The following is a 27,141-nucleotide window of genomic DNA, read 5'->3' as shown; positions in this document are numbered from 1 at the left end:
TTGTCGGTTATCGTTCCTATCCCACATATGTATGATCTTTTAAATATGTTATGATTTTAAAGTTATACTTTTAAAATGCTTTGGTCAATATGATGTTCTCATTACTTTACTTGTCTCATCTTATCATGTGTTTTACTTGACCTTTGCATTCCATGATTTACGTTGCATGTCACGCCCTTATACTTAGTACATTCCAACGTATTAATGCATACTTTTTTCCTATATTATCTCATAATGTAGGCGTTGAGATTGAAGATCATATTCATCTACGTGGCTAGTTAAGCCTCCTTATTCAGCAGTGTTTGTGGTGAGTCCTTATTTATCGAGGACTAGTCATTGAGTTGATTATTGTTTCAAAGACTTTCGTTATATTTCATTTTGAGGGTGAGCTAGGGACATGTCTTATTTCCCGCCCATATTCATGAGTAGAGGCATCTAGTTGGACAAATATTTCGAGTCTATATTGTCATGTGACATTCTTCATTTATTATTCATGGTTTAGACTATCTTATTATGTTTCCGTTTTTATTTTACCTTGTATGCTTATAATATGTATAAGAGGCTTGGTTGGAGCCCTTCGGGATTTTGATCGTCGTGTTACGACTAGGCCCTCGATCCGCTTGTGTGGCCCCTAAATGCTATTAATGAACCGTGGATCGCGCTGAAGCTACACATATTGATCTCCTGACTACTTACGAAGGGTCCTATTAGAGTTTTGAAAAAAAAATATTGAAAGTCAGTTCACCAAAATATTTATAAAATAACAAGCACGAAAAATGAGAAAATTGTATCATTCCACTTGTGCAGCCCTAAATACTATGAATGCATCGTGAATTACGTTGAGACTACACATACTGATCCCTCGAATACTTACAAAAAGTCTCATAAGAGTTTTAGAAAAAAATGATCGAAAGTCAATTCACCAAAATATTAATAGCTAACATACATGAAAAATGAGAATCACCTAATTAAGCATGGATCGTGATGATGCTACCCTTAATGATCCCCCGAATACTTATGGAGAGTCCGATAAGAGTTTTAATAAAAATTTATCATAAGCCAGTTCACGAAAATAGTAATGGGCTAACATACACGAAAAATAAAAAAAATATAATTCCACTTGTACGCCCTCTAAATACAATGAATACGGCGTGGATCATACCGAGGCTACACGTAATGATCAATCAGGTACTTACGGAGGGTTTGATAAGGGGTTTAAAAAAAATTAATCAAAAATCAGTTCAATAAAATATTAATGGCTAACAAACACGAAAAATGAGAAAATCACTTAATTTCATTTATGCGGACCCTAAGCACTATGAATGCATCATTGATCATGTTGAAGCTACCTGTACTTATTCTCCGGGTAGTTATGAAGGGTTTCGCAAACAAATTAATCAGAAGCGAATTCACCAAAATATTCATGTACGTTAACACATGAAAAACGAAAAAATCTTCGAAATTTGCTTGTGCAGCCCCTTAATGCTATGAGTGCACCATAAATCATACCGAGGCTACATATACAGATCCTCTAGGTATTTATGGAGTGTCCCAAAAAGCTTTTGGAAAAAAAAATTAACTGGAAACCAGTTCACCAAAATATTCATGACGAACACATACGAAAAATAAAAAAAAAACTAATACTGCTTGTGCGGCTCATAAATAGTATGAATGTGTCGTGAATCATGACAAGGCTATACATACTAAACCCCTGAGTACTTACGAAGAATCTCATTAGGGTTTTAAAAAACAATTAAGAGGAAGTCAGTTCACTAAAATATTAATGGGCTAACACATACGAAAAATGAGAAGGTCATCTAATTTCGCTTTTATGGCTCCTTAATACTATGAATGCATTGTTAATCAGGTCGAGGCTACAAGTGTTGATCACCTGAATATGTACAGATGGTCCCATAAGAGTTCCAAAACAAATTTGACCAAAAGCCTATTCACCAAAATATTTATGATAAAATTACCTAATTTCGCTTGTGCGTTCCCTAAATGCTATAATGCATCGTGAATCGTGTTGAGGAAAATGTACTGATTCTAGGTACTTTCGAGGCAAAATGTATTGATCCTAGGTACTTACGCTGGGTCCCATAAAAAATTTAAAAAAATTGATTATAAACAAATTTATCAAAATATTCATAGGCTAACACACATAAAAAAAGAGAAAATCGCTTAATTTCGATTGTGCTGGCCCCTATATGATATGAATGCACCGTGGATTATGCTGAAACTACACGTATTGATCCATTGGGTACTTACAGAGAGTTCAATAAGGGTTTCAAAAAAAATTAATCAGAATTCAGTTAACCCAAATATTCATTTGTTAACACACACAAAAAATGAAAAATTGCCTAATTCTACTCTTACGGTCCTAAATGCTATGAATGTTTTGTAAAACATGATGAGGTTACACATATTGATCCCCAAAGTACTAACGAAGGTTTTGCATAAGGTTTTGAAAAAAAATGATTGGAAGCCAGTTCACTAAAATATTCACGGGGTAACACATACGAAAAAATGAAAAAACCACCTAATTCTGTTTGTACGGTCGCTAAATGTTATTAATGCATCGTGGATCATGTCAATGTTATGCCCTATTTTTTATCGAGGTTAGATAAAGCACAACATATGAACGCTAAAAGGATTAATTATTGTATAGAGTCGCCACTTAATTTATTAAGGAAAATAAGGAAAACCTATTTGATGCATGACCTGTATGACTCACGTTTCAATCTGCGAAAAACCAGTTTAGATTCTAGGTAAGGGTTTACATTATTCCAAAGGGGAGATATTAGGCATCCTTCGAAATCCACAAAATGTGGTACCCAGCTAGACTTAATTCATCAAAAAGGAAGGAGATAAAATTATTATTTGCAACTATAACAAACATATATATAAAAATATATACACTAAAATTGTATAAGAATATATGTATAAAAAAAATATGAACTAAGTAAGTAAAGTATATTATCACCAATTATGTGTAGAAAAATATGAGAAAGGTATATATATAAAAAAAAGATAGTTTTATGCAATATTAAAAGAATAGCCATTTATTCATATGAACAAAAAACTCTTTTATCATATGAAAAAAAAAATAATTTTGAATATCATTTGTAGAAAATATCTCTGAATACATATACAGACACTTGGTAAATATTAATAATGAATAAATTATTATCAAAATAATTTTAAAATATGTGTGTATATATACTACAAAAAATATAATTCTATTTTATAGTAAGCTCAGAGGCATAACTGTAATAAGTATTACATTCCTATTAGAACGTCATGTGATTTGTAAAAAAATCAATTCAATTGTTCAAAAGAGATTTTAAAAGAAAATAGTTTAATTTAAGGAGTCACCATAATTTTAGGATAATTAGAAATCAATCAATTATTTAAAAATATCTACAAATTCAATGAATCCTAAGTAAGGGGTTCAAGTTATTTCAAAGGAAAGGTATCAGCATCCTTCGAAATCCACAACTGCAGGTCTCAGCTAAACTCAGCTTTTAAGTTGAGGAGATGAAAATATTGCGCAAATATGTAATGAAATATACATAAAGAATAAATTAAAACAATAATATAAGAAATGGCCTAATGTTTGCCGAAAGTCAATAATATACACAATAATAAATTAAATATATTATTCAAACTTAATTCGAATAGCTTTCTCAGGAGCAATTCTGAGTACCAATAAAAGACTTAATAGAAGTGTTAGTAAGAAATAAATATGATGATAATGATAATAATAATAACAATAATAATAATAATAACAACAACTAAAAATAAAATCCGTCTTATAAACATGGAAGACCTTGGAAATCGACGATAATTTCTTCATCGACCTATTAGATGTAATCTCTATTTAATATGATGAATTACAATAATAATTAAAAATAATAAAATTATTTCAGTAAAATGGCGTGAAAGCCATGACAATCAATAATTGATGAAACAATCGACATAATAGAGACAACATATAACATATTTGAGAAGTGAAACAATAATAGCGTAATTAATAACATAATAAGAAATACAGTAAATAAAAGATGTAAAATTCAAACCAACAACAATAATTCAACAAAAATAGTAACATAAACAAAATAACAAAAGAAAAAAAAATTAGTGAATATTTACATCTTCAAGCACCAACACCCACAAAAATAAAGGTACAATATGACCAAAAAAAAATAAGTGAGAAGATTTTATCAATTAACTTAAGCACATGATAATATAAAAAATAAAATAGTAATACTAAAGTTAATGACAAGTGAATCAACCTAACTTTAGTATATCCTACATAGTCAAAAAGAATAAAAATAATAATATCAACATCCATTAAATAAGAAATCATGTATTAAAGAAAATAAATTATTACTAATCATCAATTATAATCCTTTGATGAATAAATATAGTCAAAACAAATGAAGTTAAACTATTAGCAAAAGTAGTCAAACAAAGTTAAAAATAGATACAAGATAACTATAAATAAATAAAGTATACACTAATCATCAATTATAATCCACCAACAAACAAAAGTGATGAATAAATATAGCCAAAACAAATGAAGTTAAACTATTAACAAAAGTAGTCAAACAAAAACAAAATAATAATTTTCACTCAACAAACAATAGATATCACTAATAGAGAGATATAATGGAGACAACAACAATAAAGTAAAAAAAATAATAGAAAAAAAATCACAATAATTATATCTATCATAAAATAAAGTAGATCAAAACTATCATATCTTTTAAACAATCAATTAAAATAATCAAAAGCAAACATATATGACAATAGATATCACTAATAAAGAGATATAATGGACACAACAATAATAAAGTAAAAAAAATATACAAACACATCACAATAATTATAAATATCATAAAACAACGTAGATCTATAAACAAAAAAAAGTAAAATCAAAATGAAAAAAAACAAAAAAACAAAACAAAGGAGAGATAAAGTTGTGTTACTTGTTAGTTTCTTACTGAATTTACCATCGCAATAGCTATTTGTTGTTTCCCGAAGATGGAGCCACCCCGGAGGTTATTGATTTAACACTATTGGACTTTGTTTTAACTTGCAAAATATAACGTCTAATATAAATTTAAACTAAAATTTCCGTCTTTTTAAAATGGAGAGGCCTCGAAAATCGACGGAAAGATTTTTTTCATTGGTCAATTACAATTTGAACTATATATAAATTTGAAGTAATATTTCATATTATCACTTAAGTCTATATAACAAACAACAACAACAACAAAAAACAACACTTAATGCTATCAAAACAGTAAATCCGACCAAAAATGTACCTCATGTTGTACCTAAAATTTAAAACTTCAAACTGAAAAACTGAACTTTATGTCCTTCATGAAAGTTGTAGATATATGTATTAAGCTTGCAAAAAGAAAAAAATCATCACAAAATACATTTTGTACAAAAAGATATGATCAAAATACTAGCGGTTGTACATGCTAAAATTTTAAATAAAAAATCTGGACAAAACTTGTCCTATGTTGCGTCCTATTTTTCGACCCAATAACAGCAGATCTAGGCTCCAACATAGACATAAAAGTTGTAGGTACGTGTTTCATCTTTTTAAAACATATTTATTTACTAAAAACAAAGATCAATACAATGAGATACGTCAAAATTACTAACAGCTATGCAGTTTCAAAAAATCAAATTTGATTTACTTACCACAAGGGAGGAGTTGTTTTGTTCTAGATGAAAGGACAAGCTTCTTTTGAGACTTTTTGAGGGAGAAAAAGAGAAGATAATGGAGAAAGTGGTGTATTTTTTTAGGAAGAAAAAGAGAATAGAATGGAGAGAGTGGTGTGTTTGTGAGGGAGGAAAAGAGAAGATAATAGAGAGAGTAGTATGTGTTAGTCTTCTTTTGAAAGAAGAAAAAAAAAACAAGATTGTCTTCCTTTTTCTTTATGTAGGATTAGTCAAAAGGAGATGGATGATTGCAATCAATATTCTAAATTAATAACCAATGAAGTAAATAATAATATTATTTATATAATAATAACAATAATAAAATTTTAAATATTATACCAAATGTAAGCTCAAACATACAATAAATAAAAATTTAAAGAATACATATTTAATTAAATAGCAATCGAAAAATGGGTTATAGATCGGTCAAAATTGGATGTCAACACTAATTTACGAAATAATTAATTAAAATAAAATCTTTTTGAGATTATTTTTGAATAATGATAAAAAGTAATAAATTATTATATATAACTATATATATCATTCAAAAATTATAAAATGACAAAGTTACTTTACAGTATTTAAAATATATATTTTTGGATTTTTAAAAGATTAATTATTTCAAATTGTTTAAAATTGGAGAAGCTCGATGATTAATTTGCATTGTGGAGGATCAATATCAACATGGATAAGAATCCTATTAATTACGAAACTAGAATGTTTATTCATAAATTATAAAAAAAATGAGAAAACAAATTCATGAAAATGCTAAAAATAAGGATAATTATAAAAAAAAAAACTAAAACAAAATGTGTAACAACAAATATTATATTTTGTGTTCTTTAACGATCAAGTAGCCTGAAGACGTTAATTTTGAGTACAGAGAGCCAAAATTGGGTGTCAACAGTCAAGGATACACATACTCATACTCGAATACTTACAGAGGGTCTTATAAGGGTTTTGTTAAAAAATAATCGAAAACAGTTCACCAAAATATTGATGGACTAACACGCCTGAAAAATGAGAAAATGGGCTAATTCTGCTAGTACGGCTCCTAAATGCTATTAATACACCATAGATTGTTCTGAGGCTACACATACTAATTCGCAGGTACTTACGAAGAGTCCTATAAAGATTTCGAAAAAAAATTAATCGAAAATCAGTACACTAAAATGGTCCAATTAGGATTTTGAAAAAATATTGACCGAAGCCATTTCATCAAAATATTTATTAGCTAACATACATGAAAAAGGAGGAAAATGCCTAATTGTGCTTGTGTAGTCCCTAAATGCTATGAATGCATCATGGATCGTATCGAGACTACACGTATTAATTTCCCGGGTACTTACGAAGAGTCCTATAAGGATTTCAGCAAAAAATTGACCAGAAGCCTGTTAACCAAAATATTAATAGGCTAACACACACGAAAAATTAGAAAATCATCTAATTCTGCTTGTGTGTCCCCTAAATGCTATGAATGCATCGTGGATTGTGTCGAGACTACACCTATTGATCATTCGGATAACTACGAAGGGTTACATAAGCGTTTTAAAAAAGAATTAATCGAAATCTAGTTCACGAAAATATTTATTGAATAACAAACACAAAAAATGAGAAAATCACAAAATTACGCTTGTGCGTCCCTTAAATGTTATGAATGCGCCGTAGATCTTGTAGAGGCTACAAGTATTGATTTATCGGTTAATTATGTCTGGTCGGATAAGGATTTAGGGAAAAAATTGATCAGTAGCCAGTTTGCTAAAATATTCATTGGCTAAAAAATATGAAAAATGAGAAAATCGTCTAATTCGGCTTGTGCACCTTCTAAGTGCTACAAATGCGTCATTGATCATGTCGAGGCTATACGCACTCATTTTATGGATACTTACATAGGGTTCCATTAGGATTTTGAAAATAAATTGATCGAAAGCCAGTTTATCAAAATATTCTTGTGCTAACACACATGAAAAATAAGAAAAATCGCCTAATTGTGATTGTACGGCCTGTAAGTGCTACTAATGCATTGTGGATCGTGTTGAGGATACACGTACTGATCCTCCGGATATTTACAGAGCGTCCCATGATGGTTTTCTAAAAAATGATCGAAATTCAGTTCACCAAAATATTAATGAGCTAATACACACCAAAAGTAAGAAAATCGACTAACTCTGCTTATGCAACCCCTAAGTGCCATGAATACGTCCTGGATCGCGTCAATGCAATACGTAGTGATCACACCAGTACTTAAGGAGGATCCCATAAAGTTTTCAAAAAAATTAATCGGAAGCCAGATCACCAAAATATTCATTGGCTAACATATATGAAAAATGAGAAAATCGCCTAATTCTGATTCTATGGCCCTTAAATGTTATGAATGCGTCGTGGATCGCGCATAGGTTGTACGTACTTATCTAAACCCTAGGTACTTACAAAGGGTCACATACTTCTATAAGGGTTTAAAAAAATATCGGAAACTAGTTCACTAAAATATTTATGTGCTAGCACACAAAAAATGGCAAGATCGCCTAATTCCATTTGTACGGCCCCAAAATGCTATGAATGTATCGTGGATCATGTCAGGATACTGATACTTTTCCCCTAAATACTTACGTATGGTCCCATAAAAGTTACGAAAAAAAATGATTGCATTCCTATTCATCAAAATATTTACGGGTTAACACACACACAAAGACTAGAAAATCGCCTAATTTTGCTTGTATGGTCCTAAATGATATCAATGCATCGAAGATCATGTGGAAACTACATGTACTAATCACTTGAATATTTACGGAGGTTCCCACGAAGGTTTCAAAAAAAAATGACCAAAAGCCAATTCACCAAAATATTTATGGGCTAACACACACGAAAAATGATAAAATCATTTAATTTTGCTTGTGTGGCTCTTAAATGCTATGAAAGTACTATAAATAATGTCAACGATATACGTACTGATCCCCCGGTACTTACAGGGGGTCCTATAAGGGTTTTAGAAAAATATTGATCGAAAGTGAGTTCACCTTAATATTCGTGGGCTAACACACAAAAAAATGATAAATTGCCTAATTCTAGTTGTACAGATCCTAAATGCTATGAATACGTCGTGAATTGCGCCGAGGCTACAAAATTGATCCTCCGGATACTTACGAAGGGTCCTATAAAGGTTTCAAAAAAAATTAATTGAAAACCAATTCACAAAAATATTCAAGGGCTAACACACTCGAAAAATAAGAAAGTCATCTAATTCAGCTTGTGTGGCCCTAAATGCCATGAATGTGCCATAGATCATGTTGAGGCTACACGTACGGATCCTTTAGGTACTTACGATGGGTCCCATGAGGGTTTCGAGAAAAAAATTGAACAAAAAACAGCTCACCAAGATATTCATGAGCTAACACACTAGAAAAATGAGAAATTTGCATAATTCCACTTGTGTGGCCCCAAAATACTATGAATACATGGTGGATCGTGTCGAGCCTACATATACTGGTCCCCGAGTACTTACGAAGGGTCCTACAAGGTTTTAAAAAAAATGTATCCAAAGGCAGTTTACCAAAATATTTATAAGTTAACACATACGAAAAATAAGAAAATCGTCTAATTCCGCTTGTGCGGCCCGTAAATATTATGAATGTGTTGTGGATCGTGTCAATGCTCTATGTACTGATCCCCCGAGTACTTACTGAGGGTCCCATAAGGGTTTTGAAAAATAATTGACCAAAAGTCAGTTCACTAAATTATTCATGGGTGAACACACACGAAAATAAAAAATTGCCTAATTTTGCTTGTAATTCGTTTGTACGGCTTCTAAATGTTATGAATGCATCGTGGATCGTGTCGAGGCTACACATATTGATCTTTCGAATACTTACGGAGAGTATTAAAAGGGTTTCAAAAAAGATTAATCGTAAGTCAGTTCATAAAAATATTCATAGGCTAACACACATGAAAAATGAGAAAATCGGTTAATTCTGCTAGTACGACCCTATATAAATATACCGTGGATCGTGCCGAAGCTACACGTACTAATTTCTCGGGTACTTACAGAGGATACCATAAGGGTTTTACGAAAAAATTGATTGGAAATCAGTTCAGTAAAATATTGATAGGCTAACACCTATGAAAAATGAGAAAATCGTTTAATTCTACTTGTGTAAGCTCCTAAATGCTCTGAATGCAGCGTGGATCATATCAGGATACATGTAATGATCCGTAAAATATTTACGGAAGGTCCCATAAGGATTCAAAACAATTACCAAAAGTCAGCTCACCAAAATATTTATGGGCTAACACACACAAAAAATGAGAAAATCGCCTAATTTCGCTTGTGAGACCCCTAAATGTTATGAATGCACCGTGAATTGTGTCAAAGTTACACGTACTGATCCCTTGGGTACCTACAAAGGGTCCCATTAGGTTTTCGGAAAAATATTGACCAAAAGAAAGTTCACCAAAATATTCATGGCTAACACACACGAAAAATGAGAAAATCGCTTAATTCCGCTTGTGTGATCCTAAATTCTATGAATATTTCGTGGATCATATTGAAGTTGTATGTACTGATTCCCCAGGTATATATGAAGGGTCCATAAGGATTTAGGAGAAAAATGACTGCAATTCAAGTCACCAAAATATTTATGGGCTAACACACGAAAAATAAGAAAAATCACCTAATTCCGATTGTGCGGTCCCTAAATGCTATAAATGTACTATGGATCGTACTGAGGCTACTTATCGATGGTCCTATAAGGGTTTGAATAAAATATTGTCTAGAAGTTAGTTCACTTAAATATTCATAGCTAACACATGAACAAACAGAAAATCGTCAAATTTAACTTGTGCGGCCCCAAAATGCTATGAATGTGTCGTGGATCTTGCCTAGGTTACACGTACTGATCCTCCGGATACTTATAGAGGGTCTCATAAGGGTTTTGGGAGAAAATTGACTGAAAGTCTGTTCACCAAAATATTCATCGGCTAACACACACGAAAAATGAGAAAATCGCTCAATTCTGCTTGTGTGGCCCCTGAATGCTATGAATGCGCCGTGGATCGTGTCGAGCCTATACGTAATGATCCCTCGGGTACTTACGTAGGGTCTTATTAGGGTTTTAAAAAAAAATTGATCGAAAGCCAATTCACCTATATATTCATGGCTAATACACATGAAAAATGAGAAAATCACCAAATTTTGCTTGTGCAATCCCTAAACGCTAAAAACTGAGAAAATCCTAGTTTTTTTTGTTTCATGACCTTTAAACGCTAAAAAATGATGTGCATCTTGTAGAGCTTGTGGGTATCATTTGTAGGTCATTACGATTGGTCCCAAATAATTGGGAGTCAAAATAATCGATCCAGTGATACTTTTAATAATTCAAATACACATAAAAATTGGAAAAATCCTAAATTCATGTTTCAATAATCTAAAGACTAAAACATATGGTGATTATGGATATCCTTCGCTATACAATTAATGTCCTAAAAAATTTAGAGCCAAATGAACCGTCAGTGATATTTCATTACCTCTGAACACTAAAATAAAGTAACATGAATCCTATAGTGGTTATCTAAGTTGCACAGACTCTTCATATTTGCTGCCGCACTCATGTGGACATGAGTCGGATATAGGTGCGGGATATGTGTGAAATTTGGTCAATCCACATCGGATACTTTGACCAAGAGTACACGGACAATCTACATCAAAAACATCAGACGGGTGTGGGGGCGAGTGCGGGTGTGAGATTCGATCAACCCACATCAGATACTTTGACCAAGATACTTTTCCTCTTGGTCAATATTCGTTGCTTCATGTTTCAAGCCAAACAAAGAGATACTAAATATTCAAGCGGTTGTGTTTCGACTTATGGTAAACAATAACAATGATCGGTAAGGAGGTTGGTGGAAAGTATTGAATGACTTTCTTTTTTTTTCGTGATGGAAAGAACATCTTAATCTTTATAACTATAATTTTATAATATTGAATATTTTTAACCGAATCCCAACATCCGTATCCATACTCAAATTCAAATCCCCGAATCTTAAAATTTAGATTTTACCAAATCTGACTCTAAAATTCGCATCCATCTCGAACACCCGCAACTGAATCCAGGCAACTTAGGAGGCTATTGATATCGCTCACTAGGTCATTATGAATGCTCCAAAAAAAATTGATGCCAAAAAATCCGATAAATGATATTTTCCAAAAAAAAAAAAGCCATGAACTAATACACAACTCCCTAAAAAACACCAATTCTTTCCCTTTCTTTCACTAACGCCCGTTGGAAACATACTTTTGGAGTTGGAATATCAAACAGCTCAGAGCTCAAAAAGATACCACAAATGGATCAAAGGAAATCAGAAAAAATAAACTTCTAACACAAACATGCATTACTGCAACTACAATTTCTGCTTTTATAAAATGTCGAAAAACCCTGCCTGAATACTAAAATAAAGCTCAGTTCCTCCAACGAAGTTGCATTTCATAACCAGAGCCCAAAATTAAGAAGAATCATACAATGCGACACACGACTGGGCGTTCTAAAGAGCTAGATACTACAAAAAGTGAGGTGGACCATACATACTCACACCCCTGTTTTCCGCAATTCTGCAGCACCATGAGCAAAGTGACACTTGTCTCCAAAAGTGCAAGACCCTTTAGCGAAGTTCTCACACAACTTTGTCTTGAGGTTGTTCATTGTAGGAGCCGGGCCACCAGGATTTCCATGTGTTCTTCCAGGGCCACCTACTGAACCAAGGCTGTTGATCAATTCCCTTACCATGGCACTAGCCTGGGAAATTTGTTCAAACGTGCCCTCTAACTCGATGTTTCGGAGATTTGCATCTGTTTCATGATCACGGATTGCAAGCTTGGCTCCTGTCTGCCTACAAATCTGTTTAGAGTTCACTCCACCCTTCCCAATGATGGCTCCAGCAAGGGAAGCATCTACACTGATCTTTGCAGTGGCTGACGTACCAAAGCTAGCAGCAGGTCCTGAAACAGCAGGCTCCATCCGCCCACCAAAACGACCTGGCATAGATCCAAACCCCATTGCACGTGGATCCTCCTGTGAAGGAATGGTAGGCTTTCCAATTTCCCACTCCCCGTGAGCATAACTGCATTTGTCTCCAAATTTGCATCCCTCCACCGTGTTGAATTTGTTGCAAAGTTTGGTTTTCATAGCAGGAGCATTTCCATTGGAATTAAGGGGTGCTGCAGCATTTCTCAAAGATGGAGCTGGTGTCAACTTCATCATCTGCGCCACTGCACTATAGCCACCAGGGACGTAATGAAGGAAATGGCAGCTCTCACCAAAGGGGCATCCAGCAGTGCTGGAACCAAAAAAATAGAAAATAAACTTCAAACCATTCAAAAACCAAATTTCTCATCACAATTAGACAGAATAGGCAATGCAGGCACAGCAGATGAAAGCAGTTAAGACTTCCAGACAATTGGATAAGAATATTTCATTTCCAATACTTTTCCAAACACACTGCAAAAATGCCTTGGACAGCAATTGAACTTGGGTCTCTCCTTGCCTAAAGGTGAAGTGAATAGGTCTAACAATTATGATTCCGGGAAAACAATAAAAAAGGGCAGCCCGGTGCACTAAGGCTCCCGCTATGCGCAGGGTCCGGGAAAACAATATATACAAAAAAAGACGGATATGAAGAAAATAGGTGTTTAGAGTCCAGAGACCTAGGTTGCAACTTCCAGGAACAGGATGAGAACATCTTCACTTTGCCTCACAATATGTAAATAAACAAAATAAGATATCCAGTTGTGAGAGTTGTGGGATAACACTGGGTATGTTATGGAATTCTTACAAACATGGAACAATTAAGAATAAATGAGATCATTATCAAAAGAAAGACAAAAATTTTGCATCTTAAAAACTTTACCAATAATTCACTTACTGAAAGACCTGCTAAACTGGTTTTCAACATTAACTGCACTAACTGCCAGTCTGAGTATCAGAAGAATATCATGTGTTACAGTCATTAAAATGTTAACAACTATCCCTTTTAGGCCATAAGAGATAACTTTCAGTACCATTATAGACATAGTCCATCAAATTAAATGCAAGTAGCTCGGATACCTGTTTTCAAATGTATAATTGAAAGGCTGATAACACTGCATTACAGTACAAATTAGGTAGAGATTTAAGAAGTCCGTTGGTATATTAGAAACCATTTTACATTTCTCCAAAGTGCATTATAGCTGGAAATATTTATCTAAACAAGAATAGTTAACAAACAATTGCATAATCATTGAACTTCTACAGCATTTTAAGCATTTAACAGCCTCACAAGCTGACCAGCATAAATCTACAGCTGTTCAGTTTGTGTCATGACAGAAATATTAGCAATTGTAAATGCTGCACTGGACATTAACAAATGTCCACACTAAATTAAAGTTCATTAAGTAGACAAGGATTTGAACCTGAAGAACTTCGTGCATGGCTTTGATTTGCTGCCTATACCACTTGATAAGGAATCCATTTCTGTTGAACCAAATTAATTATTTATACCAGTTAGAAATCTTTCTGTTTAACATTAATGCTAGATGAAATTAGACAGATATTATATTTCTTATTACCAGCACAATCAACTAAATATAGTAGAAGTAGAAACTTTAGAAAGTATGTAAATATTTATAAGAAAGATTCACCAAATCTTCTAAGTCCATCTCATTAGAGAAGCAATGGTAGCAATATTGCATCATAAAATTCAGCATATTTTTGCTTCCACTAGAAGTAATATGTGCATAGGCGTATCCAAAATTTAAATTTGAAGGGTTCAATGTGAACGTTTTTACATATCAAACCATTACAATTTTTACAATTTTGAAATTATAAATTGAAAATGTAATTTAGTTAATGATTCTCCACATATATAAGTAGGGGTGGCAATTGAGCGGGTTGAATCAAGTTTGAACAAGTCATAATGAGTTAAGACAAAAATTGGGTCAAGACCCAACCAAACCCAAATTAGTGTGGGTCAAAATGAGTTAGGTAATGAGTTATATAACGGGTCAAAGCCCAACCCAACACAATTTTTACAAAGCTTAATTGTTTTATTTGTTCTTTTAAACTATTTTAGTACCTAATAAAATTATTTTTTTCTTAATTATGGCTATATATAACATATCAAATTGGAAAAAAAAAATAAAAAAATTTTAACAAGATTTCTCATGAACAAATTCGGATTACATATTAACCAAATTTTTGATGGGTTGAACTAATGAATGAATGGGTCAATAACCAATCCAAACTTAAACAGGTTGGATTGGGTTGGGCGGATTGGGTTTGATTTTGCCACCCCTATATATAAGATTTGTTGGGTTCAGCTGAAATGATGTTTACATGCTCCATCAATACTACGTAGGAGACATATCTTCTCAAGACATGTCATTTCATCAGACTACGAGAAGCAAGGACAACAACAACAACATACTCCATATCATCCCAACAAATGAGGTAATGGGGAGGGTAGAGTGTACAAAGACCTTACTGGTAGAGATGAAAAGGAAGTTGTAACAACAGCAAGATGATAAACGAAACGGAAGAAACAAACAAGTAGTACTATAGAATTAAGAATAAGCAAAAAAGAGTAACACTTGGCAACCTACAAACACTATACCTTGATATACTCAACCTCCATACCCTCACTAATATCCTCACTAAGTTGAAGGTGAGTTATGACATACCAAATCACCTCTCCCCAAAACTCCTTAAGCCAACTTTTCCCTTTCCTTAGGCCCACTACCGCCAACCTCTCATACATCCTCATCAGTGCATCTACACATCTCCTGTGCACATTATACTATAATGCTTAATCATTGATCTATTCCTTAGGCACAAATCGGATAAACTTCAAAATCTACTGTGCATCTTTCTTAGTAAGCAGAAGCTCTAATATATTCTACTCATTCTCTCTAATATATTAAAAATGCTAGTATTTCTCCTCATGTTAAACCTCATACACAAGGAGTTCCGCCTCATAAAATAGGAATTCTATTTCTTCTTTTTTCCTATAGAGTAAATCCTATTAACCATAAAATAGCTTCTTCATAGCAATTAAAATTCAAATGAACACGCCATATCCACACTCTCCCCATATGAAACAGATAAACCACACTGAAATTAACCATAAAACATACAACAAAAGACAAACACGAGACATGAAGTGGCAGAGCAAGAATTTTCACTCAGCATTCAAAATACAAAAAAATAAAATAAAGGAGTTCATTAAAAAAACTAATTATAACCATATACAAATAGTGTAATATTCACCTGGCTTATATTTCTTCACGCCGCCATTAACGTTAGCACCAGCATCGTTTCTAGTCCGTTTCCGGTAATCCATAGCTTCAAATTTACCTTAGAGATCAAAGCTCGAAGCAAGTGAAGCAAAAATTACTACAAAAATCTACTTAAAACAACCAGAATTAAGAAGAAGGTGCAAAATCGACGGGCCAAAACCGGAAACCCGAACAGTAGAACTAGGGTTTCTTTGTGAGGAAAAGGGGGCGGGGGAGTGTATATGAGTTTTTCCGGATTTGTTAATTCGGATTTAAATTTAGTTAAGAGTGGGAATTTGGGATCCACGCGGGATTTTCTGAAAAAAATTTGTGCGAATATTAAATAAGGAAAAGTCACGTGCTGTGATGTGAGCGCCGACGTAACACGTGGTTTATGGACTTTCTTCTTTTTTGGGTTTATTGTTAATTAACAGCCCATAACAATTAATAGGCACATAATTAGAACTGAATTTAAGCAAATGTTTATGTTCTCTAATGAGGTAAACGTTCGGTTTCATAATCCATAACTTATATCGCCTAATTATTGTTGAGTGGTCTTTAAATGCTTTAAAATAGCCTAGATTATGTCGAGATTATACGTACTCCTCCTCAGGTCATTACGAAGGCGTCCTATAAAGGTTTTTCAAAGTGATCTTAAGCTAGTTCACCAAAAAAATCATTAACTAACACACGAAAAACTAAAAAAATTATCTAATTCTTGTTGAGTATCCCCAAAATGCTTTTAAAATGATGTAGATCATGACGAGGCTATACATACTGCTCCACCATGTCATTGCGGAGGGTCCTATAAAGATTTTTCAAAAAAAGGAACAAAAACGAGCTTACCAAAAACTTTATTGACAAACAAACACGAAAAATAAAGAAATTCGCCTAATTCGTGTTGAGTGACCCTATGTGCTTAAAAAATAGTCTGCATCATGGCAAGGTTATATCTATTGCTACTCCAAATCATTACGGAGAGTCCTGTAAATGATTTGCAAAAAAAAAAAGTTACAAAAAGCAAGTTCACCGAAAAAATCATTGACTAACAAAAACAAAAACGTGAGAAAATTGCCTAATTTCTTCTGACTGGCCTTAAATGCTTAAAAATGATCTGATCATAGCAAGGCTACACGTACTACTCCCCAGATCATTGCGGAGAATCTTGTAACGATTTTGCAAAAAAATAGACCGCAAGCCAATTCATGTGAAGTAGCCCTAAATGCTTATAAAAGACCTGGATTATGGCGAGGTTATACATACTGTTCCTCCAGGTAATTACGGAGGGTCATATGAAGGTTTTGCAAAAAAGTGACACAGTTCACCAAAAAGTTCTTAACTAACACACGTGGAAAACTAAGAAAATTACTTATTTTTTGTTGAGTGGACCCTACATGCTTAAAAATGATCCGGATCATGGTGAATCTATACGTATTGCTTGTCCAGGTCATTACGGAGGGTCCTGTTAAGATTTTGCAATAAAAGTGATTGAAAATCAGTTCACTAAAAAAATCATTAACTAAACACACACAAAAAACAGGAAAAAAATCTTTTATTTTTTGTTGAGTGGCCCTCAATACTTAAAAAAAGGTCAAGATCACGATGAATCTATACATATTGCTCCCAAAGGTCATTACAGAGGTCCTGTAAAAAATTTGCAAAAAAATTGACCGAAAGTTAGTTCTTCAAAAAATTCATTGATTAATACGCAAAAAACTAAAAAAAAAACTGCCTAATTTCTGTTGAGTGGCTCTAAATTTTTAAAAATAAACTGTTTTAAAAGCTAGTCTACCAAAAAAATTCATTATCTAACAAAAACGAAAAATTGAAAAAACGCCTAATTTATATTTAATGATTAAAAAATGACATGAATCATGGCAAAACTATTCGCACTGCTCCCCAGGTCCTAAAATCCTACATCACAACCTCTATGAATATCGTTTACTAGGACAATTACTAATGATCCTAAAAAAATTGGTGTCAAAGAATCCGATCAATGATATATCCCAAAAAGAAAAAACATGAACTGATACACAACTCTCTAAAAGACACCAATTCTTTCCCTTTCTTTCACTAACACCCGTTGGAAACATACTTTTGGAGTTGGTATATCAAACAGCTTAGAGCTCAAAAAGATACCACAAATGGGTCAAAGGAAATCAGAAAAAATAAACTTCTAACACAAACATGCATTACTGCAACTACAATTTCTGCTTTAATAAAATGTCTAAAAAACCTGCCTGAGTACTAAAATAAAGCTCAGTTCCTCCAACGAAGTTGCATTTCATAACCAGAGCCCAAAATTAAGAATAATCATACAATGGGACACACGACTGGGCGTTCTAAAGAGCTAGGTACTACAAAAAGTGAGGTGGACTATACATACAGTCACACCCCTGTTTTCCGCAATTCCGCAGCACCATGAGCAAAGTGACACTTGTCTCCAAAAGTGCAAGATCCTTTAGCGAAATTCTCACACAACTTTGTCTTGAGGTTGTTCATTGTAGGAGCCGGGCCACCAGGATTTCCATGTGTTCTTCCAGGGCCACCTACTGAACCAAGGCTGTTGATCAACTCCCTTACCATAGCACTAGCCTGGGAAATTTGTTCAAACGTGCCCTCTAACTCGATGTTTCGGAGATTTGCATCTGTTTCATGATCACGAATTGCAAGCTTGGCTCCTGTCTGCCTACAAATCTGTTTAGAGTTCACTCCACCCTTCCCAATGATGGCTCCAGCAAGGGAAGCATCTACACTGATCTTTGCAGTGGCTGACGTACCAAAGCTAGAAGCAGGTCCTGAAACAGCAGGCTCCATCCGCCCACCAAAACGACCTGGCATAGATCCAAACCCCATTGCACGTCGATCCTCCTGTGAAAGCATGGTAGGCTTTCCAATTTCCCACTCCCCATGAGCATAATTGCATTTGTCTCCAAATTTGCATCCCTCCGCCGTGTTGAATTTGTTGCAAAGTTTGGTTTTCATAGCAGGAGCATTTCCATTGGAATTAGGGGGTGCTGCAGCATTTCTCAAAGATGGAGCTGGTGTCAATTTCATCATCTGCGCCACTGCACTATAGCCACCAGGGACGTAATGAAGGAAATGGCAGCTCTCACCAAAGGGGCATCCAGCAGTGCTGCAACAAAAAAAAAATAGAAAATAAACTTCAAACCATTCAAAAACCAAATTTCTCATCACAATTAGACAGAACAGGCAATGCAGGCACAGCAGATGAAAGCAGTTAAGACTTCCAGACAATTGGATAAGAATATTTCATTTCCAATACTTTTCCAAACACACTGCAAAAATGCCTTGGACAGCAATTGAACTTGGGTCTCTATTTGCCTAAAGGTGAAGTGAATAGGTCTAACAATTATGATTCCGGGAAAACAATATATACAAAAAAAGACGGATATGAAGAAAATAGGTGTTTAGAGTCCAGAGACCTAGGTTGCAACTTCCAGGAACAGGATGAGAACATCTTCACTTTGCCTCACACTATGTAAATAAACAAAATAAGATATCCAGTTGTGGGAGTTGTGGGATAACACTGGGTATGTTGTGGTATTCTTAAAAACACGGAACAATTAAGAATAAATGAGACCATTTTCAAAAGAAAGACCAAATTTTGTGCCCAACAAAATCCCATCATTTTGTGCACTCAGCACAATGGGGACAAGAAAGATTCATCAGAACAAATGTCTGGAAAATGCATAAAAGAACCAGAAGATATGTAACAGCTAAAAATGCAAAAAAGGATTGTTTGGAATACATAAATCAAAGAAACAATCACAGGCACTGCATCGATAAAAGGAACTTCCTTCAGACAGTAATTGCATCCTGATTAAATTTCAGATACAGTGCCAAACTCGATAAGAACTTCCATTATCCATTTAGATAACTTTTGCATGTCAAACAAACAACTCAGCAACCAACAAGTACAACCTAATTTTTTTTAAAACAATTGAAAATAAAGCATCATATAAACCCTTATATTCATGAGCACCAAAGTGACAGCAAAATATCATGTAGAAAGGTGGTCCCTGAACTACAAAAGAAAACAGGGTACACTGAAGAAGCACATCAAATAAAAGAAGAAGAAATGGGCATCACAGATGCCTCTGAATATTCTTTGGCATCTTAAAAGCTTTACCAATAATTCACTTACTGAAAGACCCGCTAAACTGGTTTTCAACATTAACATCACTAACTATCAGACTGAGCATCAGAAGAATATCATGTGACAGTCATTAAAATGTTAACAACTATCCGTATTAGGCCATAAGAGATAACTTTCAGTACCATTATAGACATAGTCCATCTAATTAAATGCAAGTGGCTCGCATATCTGTTTTCAAATGTATAATTGAAAGGCTGATAACACTCCATTACGGTACAAAGTAGGTAGAGATTTAAGAAGACCGTTGGTATTTAGAAACCATTTTTCATTTCTCCAAAGTGCATTATAGCTGGAAATATTTATCTAAACAAGAATAGTTAACAAACAATTGCATAATCATTGAACTTCTACAACTTTTTAAGCATTTAACAGCCTCTCATGCTGACCAGCATAAATCTACATTTGTTCAGTTTGTGTAACGACAGAAATATTAGCAATTTGTAAATGCTGCACTTGACATTAACTTAAATGTCCATACTAAATTAAAGTTCACGAAGTAGACAAGGATTTGAACCTGAAGAACTTCGTGCATGGCTTTGATTTGCTGCCTATACCACTTGATAAGGAGTCCATTTCTGTTGAACCAAATTAATTATTTATACCAATTAGAAATCTCTCTGTTAACATTAATGCTAGATGAAAATTAGTCAGATGGTATATTTCTTATCACCAGTACAATCAACTAAATATGATAGAAGTAGAAATTTTAGAAAGTATGTAAAATATTTATAAGAGAGATTCACGAAGTATTTTGAAGTCCATCTCACTAGAGAAGCAATGGCAGCAATATTGCATCATAAAACTCAGCATATTTTTGTTTCAGGTGTATCCAAAATTTAAATGTGATGGGTTCAATGTGAACATTTATACATTAGAACCCATTAAAATTTTGAAATTATAAATTGAAAATGTAATTTTGTTAATGATTCTCTACATATATAAGATTTGTTGGGTTCAGCTGAAATGATGTTTACATCCTCTATCACCACTATGTAGGGAGACATATCTTCTCAAGACATTTCATTTCATCAAACTCCGAGAAGCAAGGATAACAACAACAACATCATACTCCATATCATCCCAACAAGTGGGGTATGGGGAGGGTAGAGTAAGTGGGGTATGGGGGAGGGTAGAGTGTACAAAGACCTTACTGACAGAGATGAAAAGGAAGCAGTAACAACAGCAAGATAATAAGATAAACGAAATGGAAGAAACAAACAAGTAGTACTGTAGAATTAGGAAGAAGCAAAAAAGAAAAATATTTGGCAACCTACTAACACTCTACCCTGATATACTCATCCTCCACACCTTCATGTCATGAGTAATATCCTCAGTAAGCTGAAGGTGAGTTATGTCATACCTACTCACCTCTCCCCGAAACTTCTTGGGCCTACTTCTCCCTCTCCTTAGGCCCACCACAGCCAACCTCTCATATACTTCCTCATCGGTACATCAACACATCTCCTATAATGCTTAAACCTTTTATGCTATAACAGAACATTCATTGATCTGTTCCATAGGCACAAATCGGATAAACTTCAACATCTGCAGTGCTTCCTTCTGAGTAAACAGAAGCTCTAATATATTCTACTCATTCTCTCTTATTTATATATATATATATATATATATATATATATATATATATTAGAAAAGCTAGTAATTTCACCTCGTAAAATAGGAATTCTAGTTCTTCTTCTTTCCTATAGAGTAAATCCTATTAAATCTACTGGCTTCTTCATACCAATTAAAATTCAAATGAACACGCCATAGTTAACACTCTCCACATATGAAGCAGATAAACCACACTCAAATTAACCATAAAACACACAACAAAAGCCAAACACGAAACATGAAGTGGCGAGCAAGGATGTTCACTCAGTTTTTCAAAATACAAAAAATTAAACACATACATAAAAGAAATTAATTAAAACCATATACAAATAGTGTAATATTCACCTGGCTTATATTTCTTCACGCCGCCATTAACGTTAGCACCAGCATCGTTTCTAGTCCGTTTCCGGAAATCCATAGCTTCAAATTTACCTTAGAGATCAAAGCTCGAAGCAAGTGAAGCAAAAATTACTACAAAAATCTACTTAAAACAACCAGAATTAAGAAGAAGGTGCAAAATCGACGGGCCAAAACCGGAAACCCGAACAGTGTAACTAGGGTTTCTTTGTGAAGAAAAGGGGGCGGGGGAGTGTATATGAGTTTTTCCGGATTTGTATATTCAGGTTTAAATTTAGTGAAGAGTAGGAATTTGGAATCCGCGCGGGATTTTCTGGAATTTTTTTTTTTGCGAATCTTAAATAAGGGAAAGTCACGTGCTGTGATGTGAGCGCCGACGTAGTACGTGGTTTATGGGCTTTCTTTTTTGGGGCTTATTGTTAATTAACAGCCCATAACAAGTAATAGGCCCATAATTAGTACAAGTCCTAAATGGTTGATTTAAGCAAATGTTTATGTTCTCTAATGAGGTCAACGTTCAGTTTCATAAACCATAAGTTATATCGGATAATTTAATTTATACAAAAAATTATGCGGGGTGAGTAAGAGTTTTCTAAACTTATGCAAGCGAAACTAGGTCATAGATTAGGGTTCTTTGGCCAACATTTTTTTATTAAATGAACAACATAAACAAAAATTAAAGACCATCCCCAGATAGGGGCAATCAAGTAAAGACTTCATGTTCAACTCGTTTCTAATGTTTGCTTATGTGACTATTATGTCTCGTTAATTTCAGCTTAATGAGCTTGTTTATGATTTCACACTAGTGTATATGTGGAGTGAATATCTTCGAAAACCACGATATATAAGCAAATATAGTTGGCTATTCTTCAGACCATGCGCATAATGGAGACTTTAATATATCGAGTATTTTTCTTTTCCTTTTTTTTTTTTGAAAATCTTGAAGTAAATTAATTTGCAAATAGTGAGAATTTCAACTTTTATTCGTGTAGCTCAAGCTTGTCTAGTTTTATTTAAAATGCCTAAATCAGAATTATTTTCTTTGCATGAGCATATGGTTGATATATTTGTCAAAATAGCCAAAATCTAGTCCAGAGGTCTCAAATTGATCATAATTTGACTGTCTAAAATGCGAGTATGAAGTAAGACATTTACTTAGCTTCGTCAACTATACAAAATAAATTATAATAATCGCTAATTTTAAAATGACATTTTGTTAAGTTATAATTCTTGTAATTATAGAGCATGTGATCATCAAAGGGCATGGTGCAGTGAATGAGACTGTTCCTCTCTTAATTAAAGAGCTCGTTTCGAGCCTTATGTATGAAAAACCATTAGTATGGAGCGCTTCCCTCAAATGAGCCTTATGCAACACAAATCCAAATTAGTCGAACTCCAATATAAGTATAAACATATTGTAAAATACCGATGCATCTATAATTTTCTAAAATTATAGACAATTGTGAAAATATCTTAATTTTAGTGTGATAAAAACTATTGTAATCTGCTCCATTTTATGCGTTGCTGTTTTTTAGCACGTTAAAAAAAACATCACATGCTCACATAAAATGAGATAATATAGGTAAGTCTTTGATTCTAGAAAAAAAATATCAACATCTAAATGCCAAAACTCATGTTTGAAACACAAAAAGTACCTTCAAAATATATATGCCTATTGATATTCAAATCAATCTAGTAAATACATAACACATATAGTATCATACACTATTATCATTAAATTATAGTTAATTTACGCATATTTTTACTTTAATTTATTATTTAATCATGACAAAATCAATATGTATAGATATAAATATTCACACACAAAGATGAAATCAAGATTTTTTTATTTTTTATTTTAAAAAAAACTTCATGTCAAGTTTGTCAATACACATGCAACAAATTCACTTTTGCTCTATTTATATAACATAATTTTTCAGTGAACGAGATTCAACCTCTCTGTGTGAATATTACATTAAACAGCAATATGAGAACGTCATTTAAATGCCAAGATATATCAAAAATTTAAGTGTGAACTCCAAAATGAATTTTAAATTCTGAAAATTTGTTTTCAAACATAACTTCAATCTTAATAAACTACATAATTACTTAAGAAGTCAAAATATAAATGATGGGAATAATTTTAAAAACAAACCAATTCAGAAATATTCAAAATTTAAATTGATATCAGCATTCAATCAGTTACAGATAGGTGGCCACAAATTCTTGCACAAATACAAAATTTGAAATTCAAAAATATAAAACAACATTTCCCTCTAAAATCCTACTTATATCAATCCAAATCATCTAAATTCCTAAAAAGCCATCAACAACATTTCTTGTCCTTTTGTTTAAACAGAGTTCACACTATAAAGATTCAATAAAATAAAATAAAATAGATTGACAATAAACATAAAAAGCGAGGTGGATACAAAATTTAAAATTTATGAATTTTTGCAACGTTTCACTTTGCTATCGAACCCTAAATCTCTATATAGATACAATAATATCAAATGCACCTAAATATTAAAGTGAAATTCATATAGTTAATTTCAATTTCTTCTCAAATTAAGGAATACTTTTTGTTGTTATTTTTTCTCAACACATATATAAGGTAAGGTACGGAGGTATATCTAACCCGTATACTAAAGTAAAATTCATATCCCATTTTTTTTTCAAATTAAGGTATAATTTTGTTGTTATTTGTCTCAACACATATATAAAGATTATTTTTTTTTCAAATTAAAGTATAATTTTTGTTGTTATTTTGTCTCAAGATTAGAGGTAATGAGTTTTGTCAAATTTGTATATTAAAGTGAAAGCCATATAGTAGATATCGATATTTTTTTTAAAAAAGTTAAAATATAGTTTTTATTATTATTTTGTCTCTACACATATACAGAAATATTAAATTCTATTAAAATTACGCTCAATTACACTAAATACTAATATCACAATGACTTTCCAAACAGTTCCTAAAAGACACCCTTATGCAAAGATTAATGGGAGATTCAGTTTTAAATATTAGTCCTTATTAATTTGCTTTAAATAAATTATTATTTAATGATGATTTGTTTAGGGGTAATCTTGTACATGGACAACTCAAATAATCCAAAAAACCCATTCACCATTGCCAGCTCAGTTCACCTGAATTTCCTTTTCTCCATTACAACCCTTAAACCCTTTTTCTTCTTCAAGATCCAGCTATATAAACCCTCACTTTCTCAGTTCATCACTCATCCAAATCCAAATCGGAGAATTGGGTTTTGTTCTTTTTCCCTTTTTGTGAATTGGGTCTTCTTCAAAGAGAAAGATGAAAGCTTCAATCAAGTTTCGTGACGAACAAAAACCATTAATCAGAGCTAAAGTTCCTCTAAGCGTGTTGAACTTTCCGTTTCAATCAGGAATCGTTGCCGGCGAATCGAAGGAGTTATCGCTGAGTCTAGGAACTTTATTCGATTCTGGGCCTTCTTTCAAAGTCGCTTATCGGCCAAATGATTCGTTCAATCCGTTTAGTTTTGTGTTCAAAACTGGGATTGGGCATTTTGGGTCTCCGGTATCTAGCCCTTTTACGATGAGTGCGGAGTTTAATTTGGTTGGGAATCAAAACCCTAGTTTCTTCATTCACTTCAAACCTCATTTTGGGGATTTTTGTGTGAAGAAATCGCATTCCTCTTCGACTATTGCGAAAAGTTTGAATTCGAAATCGAATGGGGTTGATCCGATTCAAAACGGTTTCGAAACGTCGGTGATGAAGACCGACTATTTCCAAGAGAAAGCGGCGTTTCTCGGCAGCAAAGTCGATGGTTTGCCGGTGGAATCGGCCGTTGCCGGAGCTGTAGACAACTTGTTCTCCGGCGCGGTGGTTAGTGCACGGACTTCGTTCCCTTTGAGAAACCGTGCTGTGGTGAATTTCCGATGGGGTCTCAGGTTTCCTAAAGTTCCTGCGGCGGAGGATTCGGATACTGTTATACTGGGAAACACCGGCTTCCCGTCGCCGGCGGGCATTTCGTTCCGTCACTGTCCACTGCTGGTGATGAATAAGATCGGTATCGAACATATACCGAAAGATGATTCAAAGAAAGTTAACAATTTGCCCAGAAATGCTGATTTGACACAAGCTTGTTTGGAAGTGAAGCAGCAGCTGGAGACAATACAAGCTGAAAATGGATTGTTGAGAAATGCTTTGAATGATTTAAGATCTGAAATTGCTTCAAAAAAGTTTAATTTTCCAACGAATGAATTCAATAGCCGGAGTATCAGAGATGCAGAGAACACTAAGACTAACTACTCCGGTAATCGGAGGAGCAATGGGAAACCAACAGAAGGAGATGTCAATGTCAATGAGGACTTGAAGAAGGCTTAAACTAGTCGAGATTGCTTCATGTTTGAAGGTTTTGATTATTTCAGAATCTCTGTTGTTTCGATCCTATTATGTTGTTGTTTAAATTTATTTGTTGTTTATGGTGAATAGGGTAATGTTTGATCTTTGTTAAAAAGGTTTTTGAGGGGTTTAAGGTGAAGTAATAATAGAAAACAGCTTGTTTTGATAAGATATTTATGGAGGGAATATTATGGTTTGAAATGTACTTATTCCTATGTTTATAATTTCATTTATCATGTCATTTTAGAATATCTTCTATTTATGTCGATTATACTTTCAGTTGATCAGTCTTGGGCTTTGCTGTAATGGTTAGAGCACAACGCGTGATGGCTGGGCAAGCTAGCCCTTCCCATTGTTTCATCAGTCCGGGGCGTTGCTCTAATGGCTGGGCAAGCTAGCCCTTCCCATTGTTTCATCAGTCTGGGGCGTTGCTCTAATGGTTAGTCTATCAGCCTTGTCTCGTGGCTTTAGTCTAGTGACAGCAGAAGTGTAGGTTAGACGCGCATCATGAGTTCAAACTCTGCTAAGTTAAAGGGTCGAATTCTAGCACTGAACTTGTTTGATGTGGAGGAG

The 27,141-nt window shown here is 33.7% G+C and overlaps 3 protein-coding genes across 3 annotated transcripts; 1 reads left to right on the top strand and 2 right to left on the bottom strand.

The window, feature by feature from the left end:
* Positions 1 to 12,067: 12,067 nt before the first annotated feature.
* On the bottom strand, positions 12,068 to 16,331 carry LOC129877185 (zinc finger CCCH domain-containing protein 14-like). Its single transcript, XM_055952670.1, has 3 exons — positions 16,029 to 16,331; positions 14,177 to 14,237; positions 12,068 to 13,065 (listed from the first exon to the last, which is right to left on the bottom strand). Exons 1-3 carry the CDS (start codon positions 16,099 to 16,101, stop codon positions 12,318 to 12,320), a joined length of 882 nt encoding a protein of 293 aa, XP_055808645.1. The 5' UTR covers positions 16,102 to 16,331; the 3' UTR covers positions 12,068 to 12,317.
* Positions 16,332 to 18,119: 1,788 nt separating this feature from the next.
* On the bottom strand, positions 18,120 to 22,499 carry LOC129877092 (zinc finger CCCH domain-containing protein 14-like). The gene is made up of 3 exons (XM_055952571.1): positions 22,173 to 22,499; positions 20,731 to 20,791; positions 18,120 to 19,172 (listed from the first exon to the last, which is right to left on the bottom strand). Exons 1-3 carry the CDS (start codon positions 22,243 to 22,245, stop codon positions 18,425 to 18,427), a joined length of 882 nt encoding a protein of 293 aa, XP_055808546.1. The 5' UTR covers positions 22,246 to 22,499; the 3' UTR covers positions 18,120 to 18,424.
* A 2,802-nt stretch (positions 22,500 to 25,301) lies between these two features.
* On the top strand, positions 25,302 to 26,725 carry LOC129877552 (uncharacterized). Its single transcript, XM_055953071.1, has one exon. It carries the CDS (start codon positions 25,498 to 25,500, stop codon positions 26,548 to 26,550), a length of 1,053 nt encoding a protein of 350 aa, XP_055809046.1. The 5' UTR covers positions 25,302 to 25,497; the 3' UTR covers positions 26,551 to 26,725.
* The last annotated feature ends 416 nt before the right edge of the window (positions 26,726 to 27,141 follow it).

The sequence above is a fragment of the Solanum dulcamara genome, chromosome 12 (genome assembly GCF_947179165.1).
Source record: "Solanum dulcamara chromosome 12, daSolDulc1.2, whole genome shotgun sequence".
Taxonomy (NCBI): domain Eukaryota; kingdom Viridiplantae; phylum Streptophyta; class Magnoliopsida; order Solanales; family Solanaceae; genus Solanum; species Solanum dulcamara.
Note: the sequence above shows the minus strand (reverse complement) of the source record. Positions and strands in the feature narration are given on the sequence as shown.

Bases quoted from the DNA above. Each gene is read 5' to 3' on its own strand.
- LOC129877185 (XM_055952670.1), bottom strand. From the start codon at position 16,101: ATGGATTACCGGAAACGGACTAGAAACGATGCTGGTGCTAACGTTAAT. The intron at 14,238-16,028 runs GTGAATATTACA...TTGGTTCAACAG, and splicing joins CGTGAAGAAATATAAGCCAG to AAATGGATTCCTTATCAAGT. The intron at 13,066-14,176 runs GTTCAAATCCTT...TTTTGGTTCCAG, and splicing joins CCATGCACGAAGTTCTTCAG to CACTGCTGGATGCCCCTTTG.
- LOC129877092 (XM_055952571.1), bottom strand. From the start codon at position 22,245: ATGGATTTCCGGAAACGGACTAGAAACGATGCTGGTGCTAACGTTAAT. The intron at 20,792-22,172 runs GTGAATATTACA...TTGGTTCAACAG, and splicing joins CGTGAAGAAATATAAGCCAG to AAATGGACTCCTTATCAAGT. The intron at 19,173-20,730 runs GTTCAAATCCTT...TTTTTGTTGCAG, and splicing joins CCATGCACGAAGTTCTTCAG to CACTGCTGGATGCCCCTTTG.
- LOC129877552 (XM_055953071.1), top strand. From the start codon at position 25,498: ATGAAAGCTTCAATCAAGTTTCGTGACGAACAAAAACCATTAATCAGA.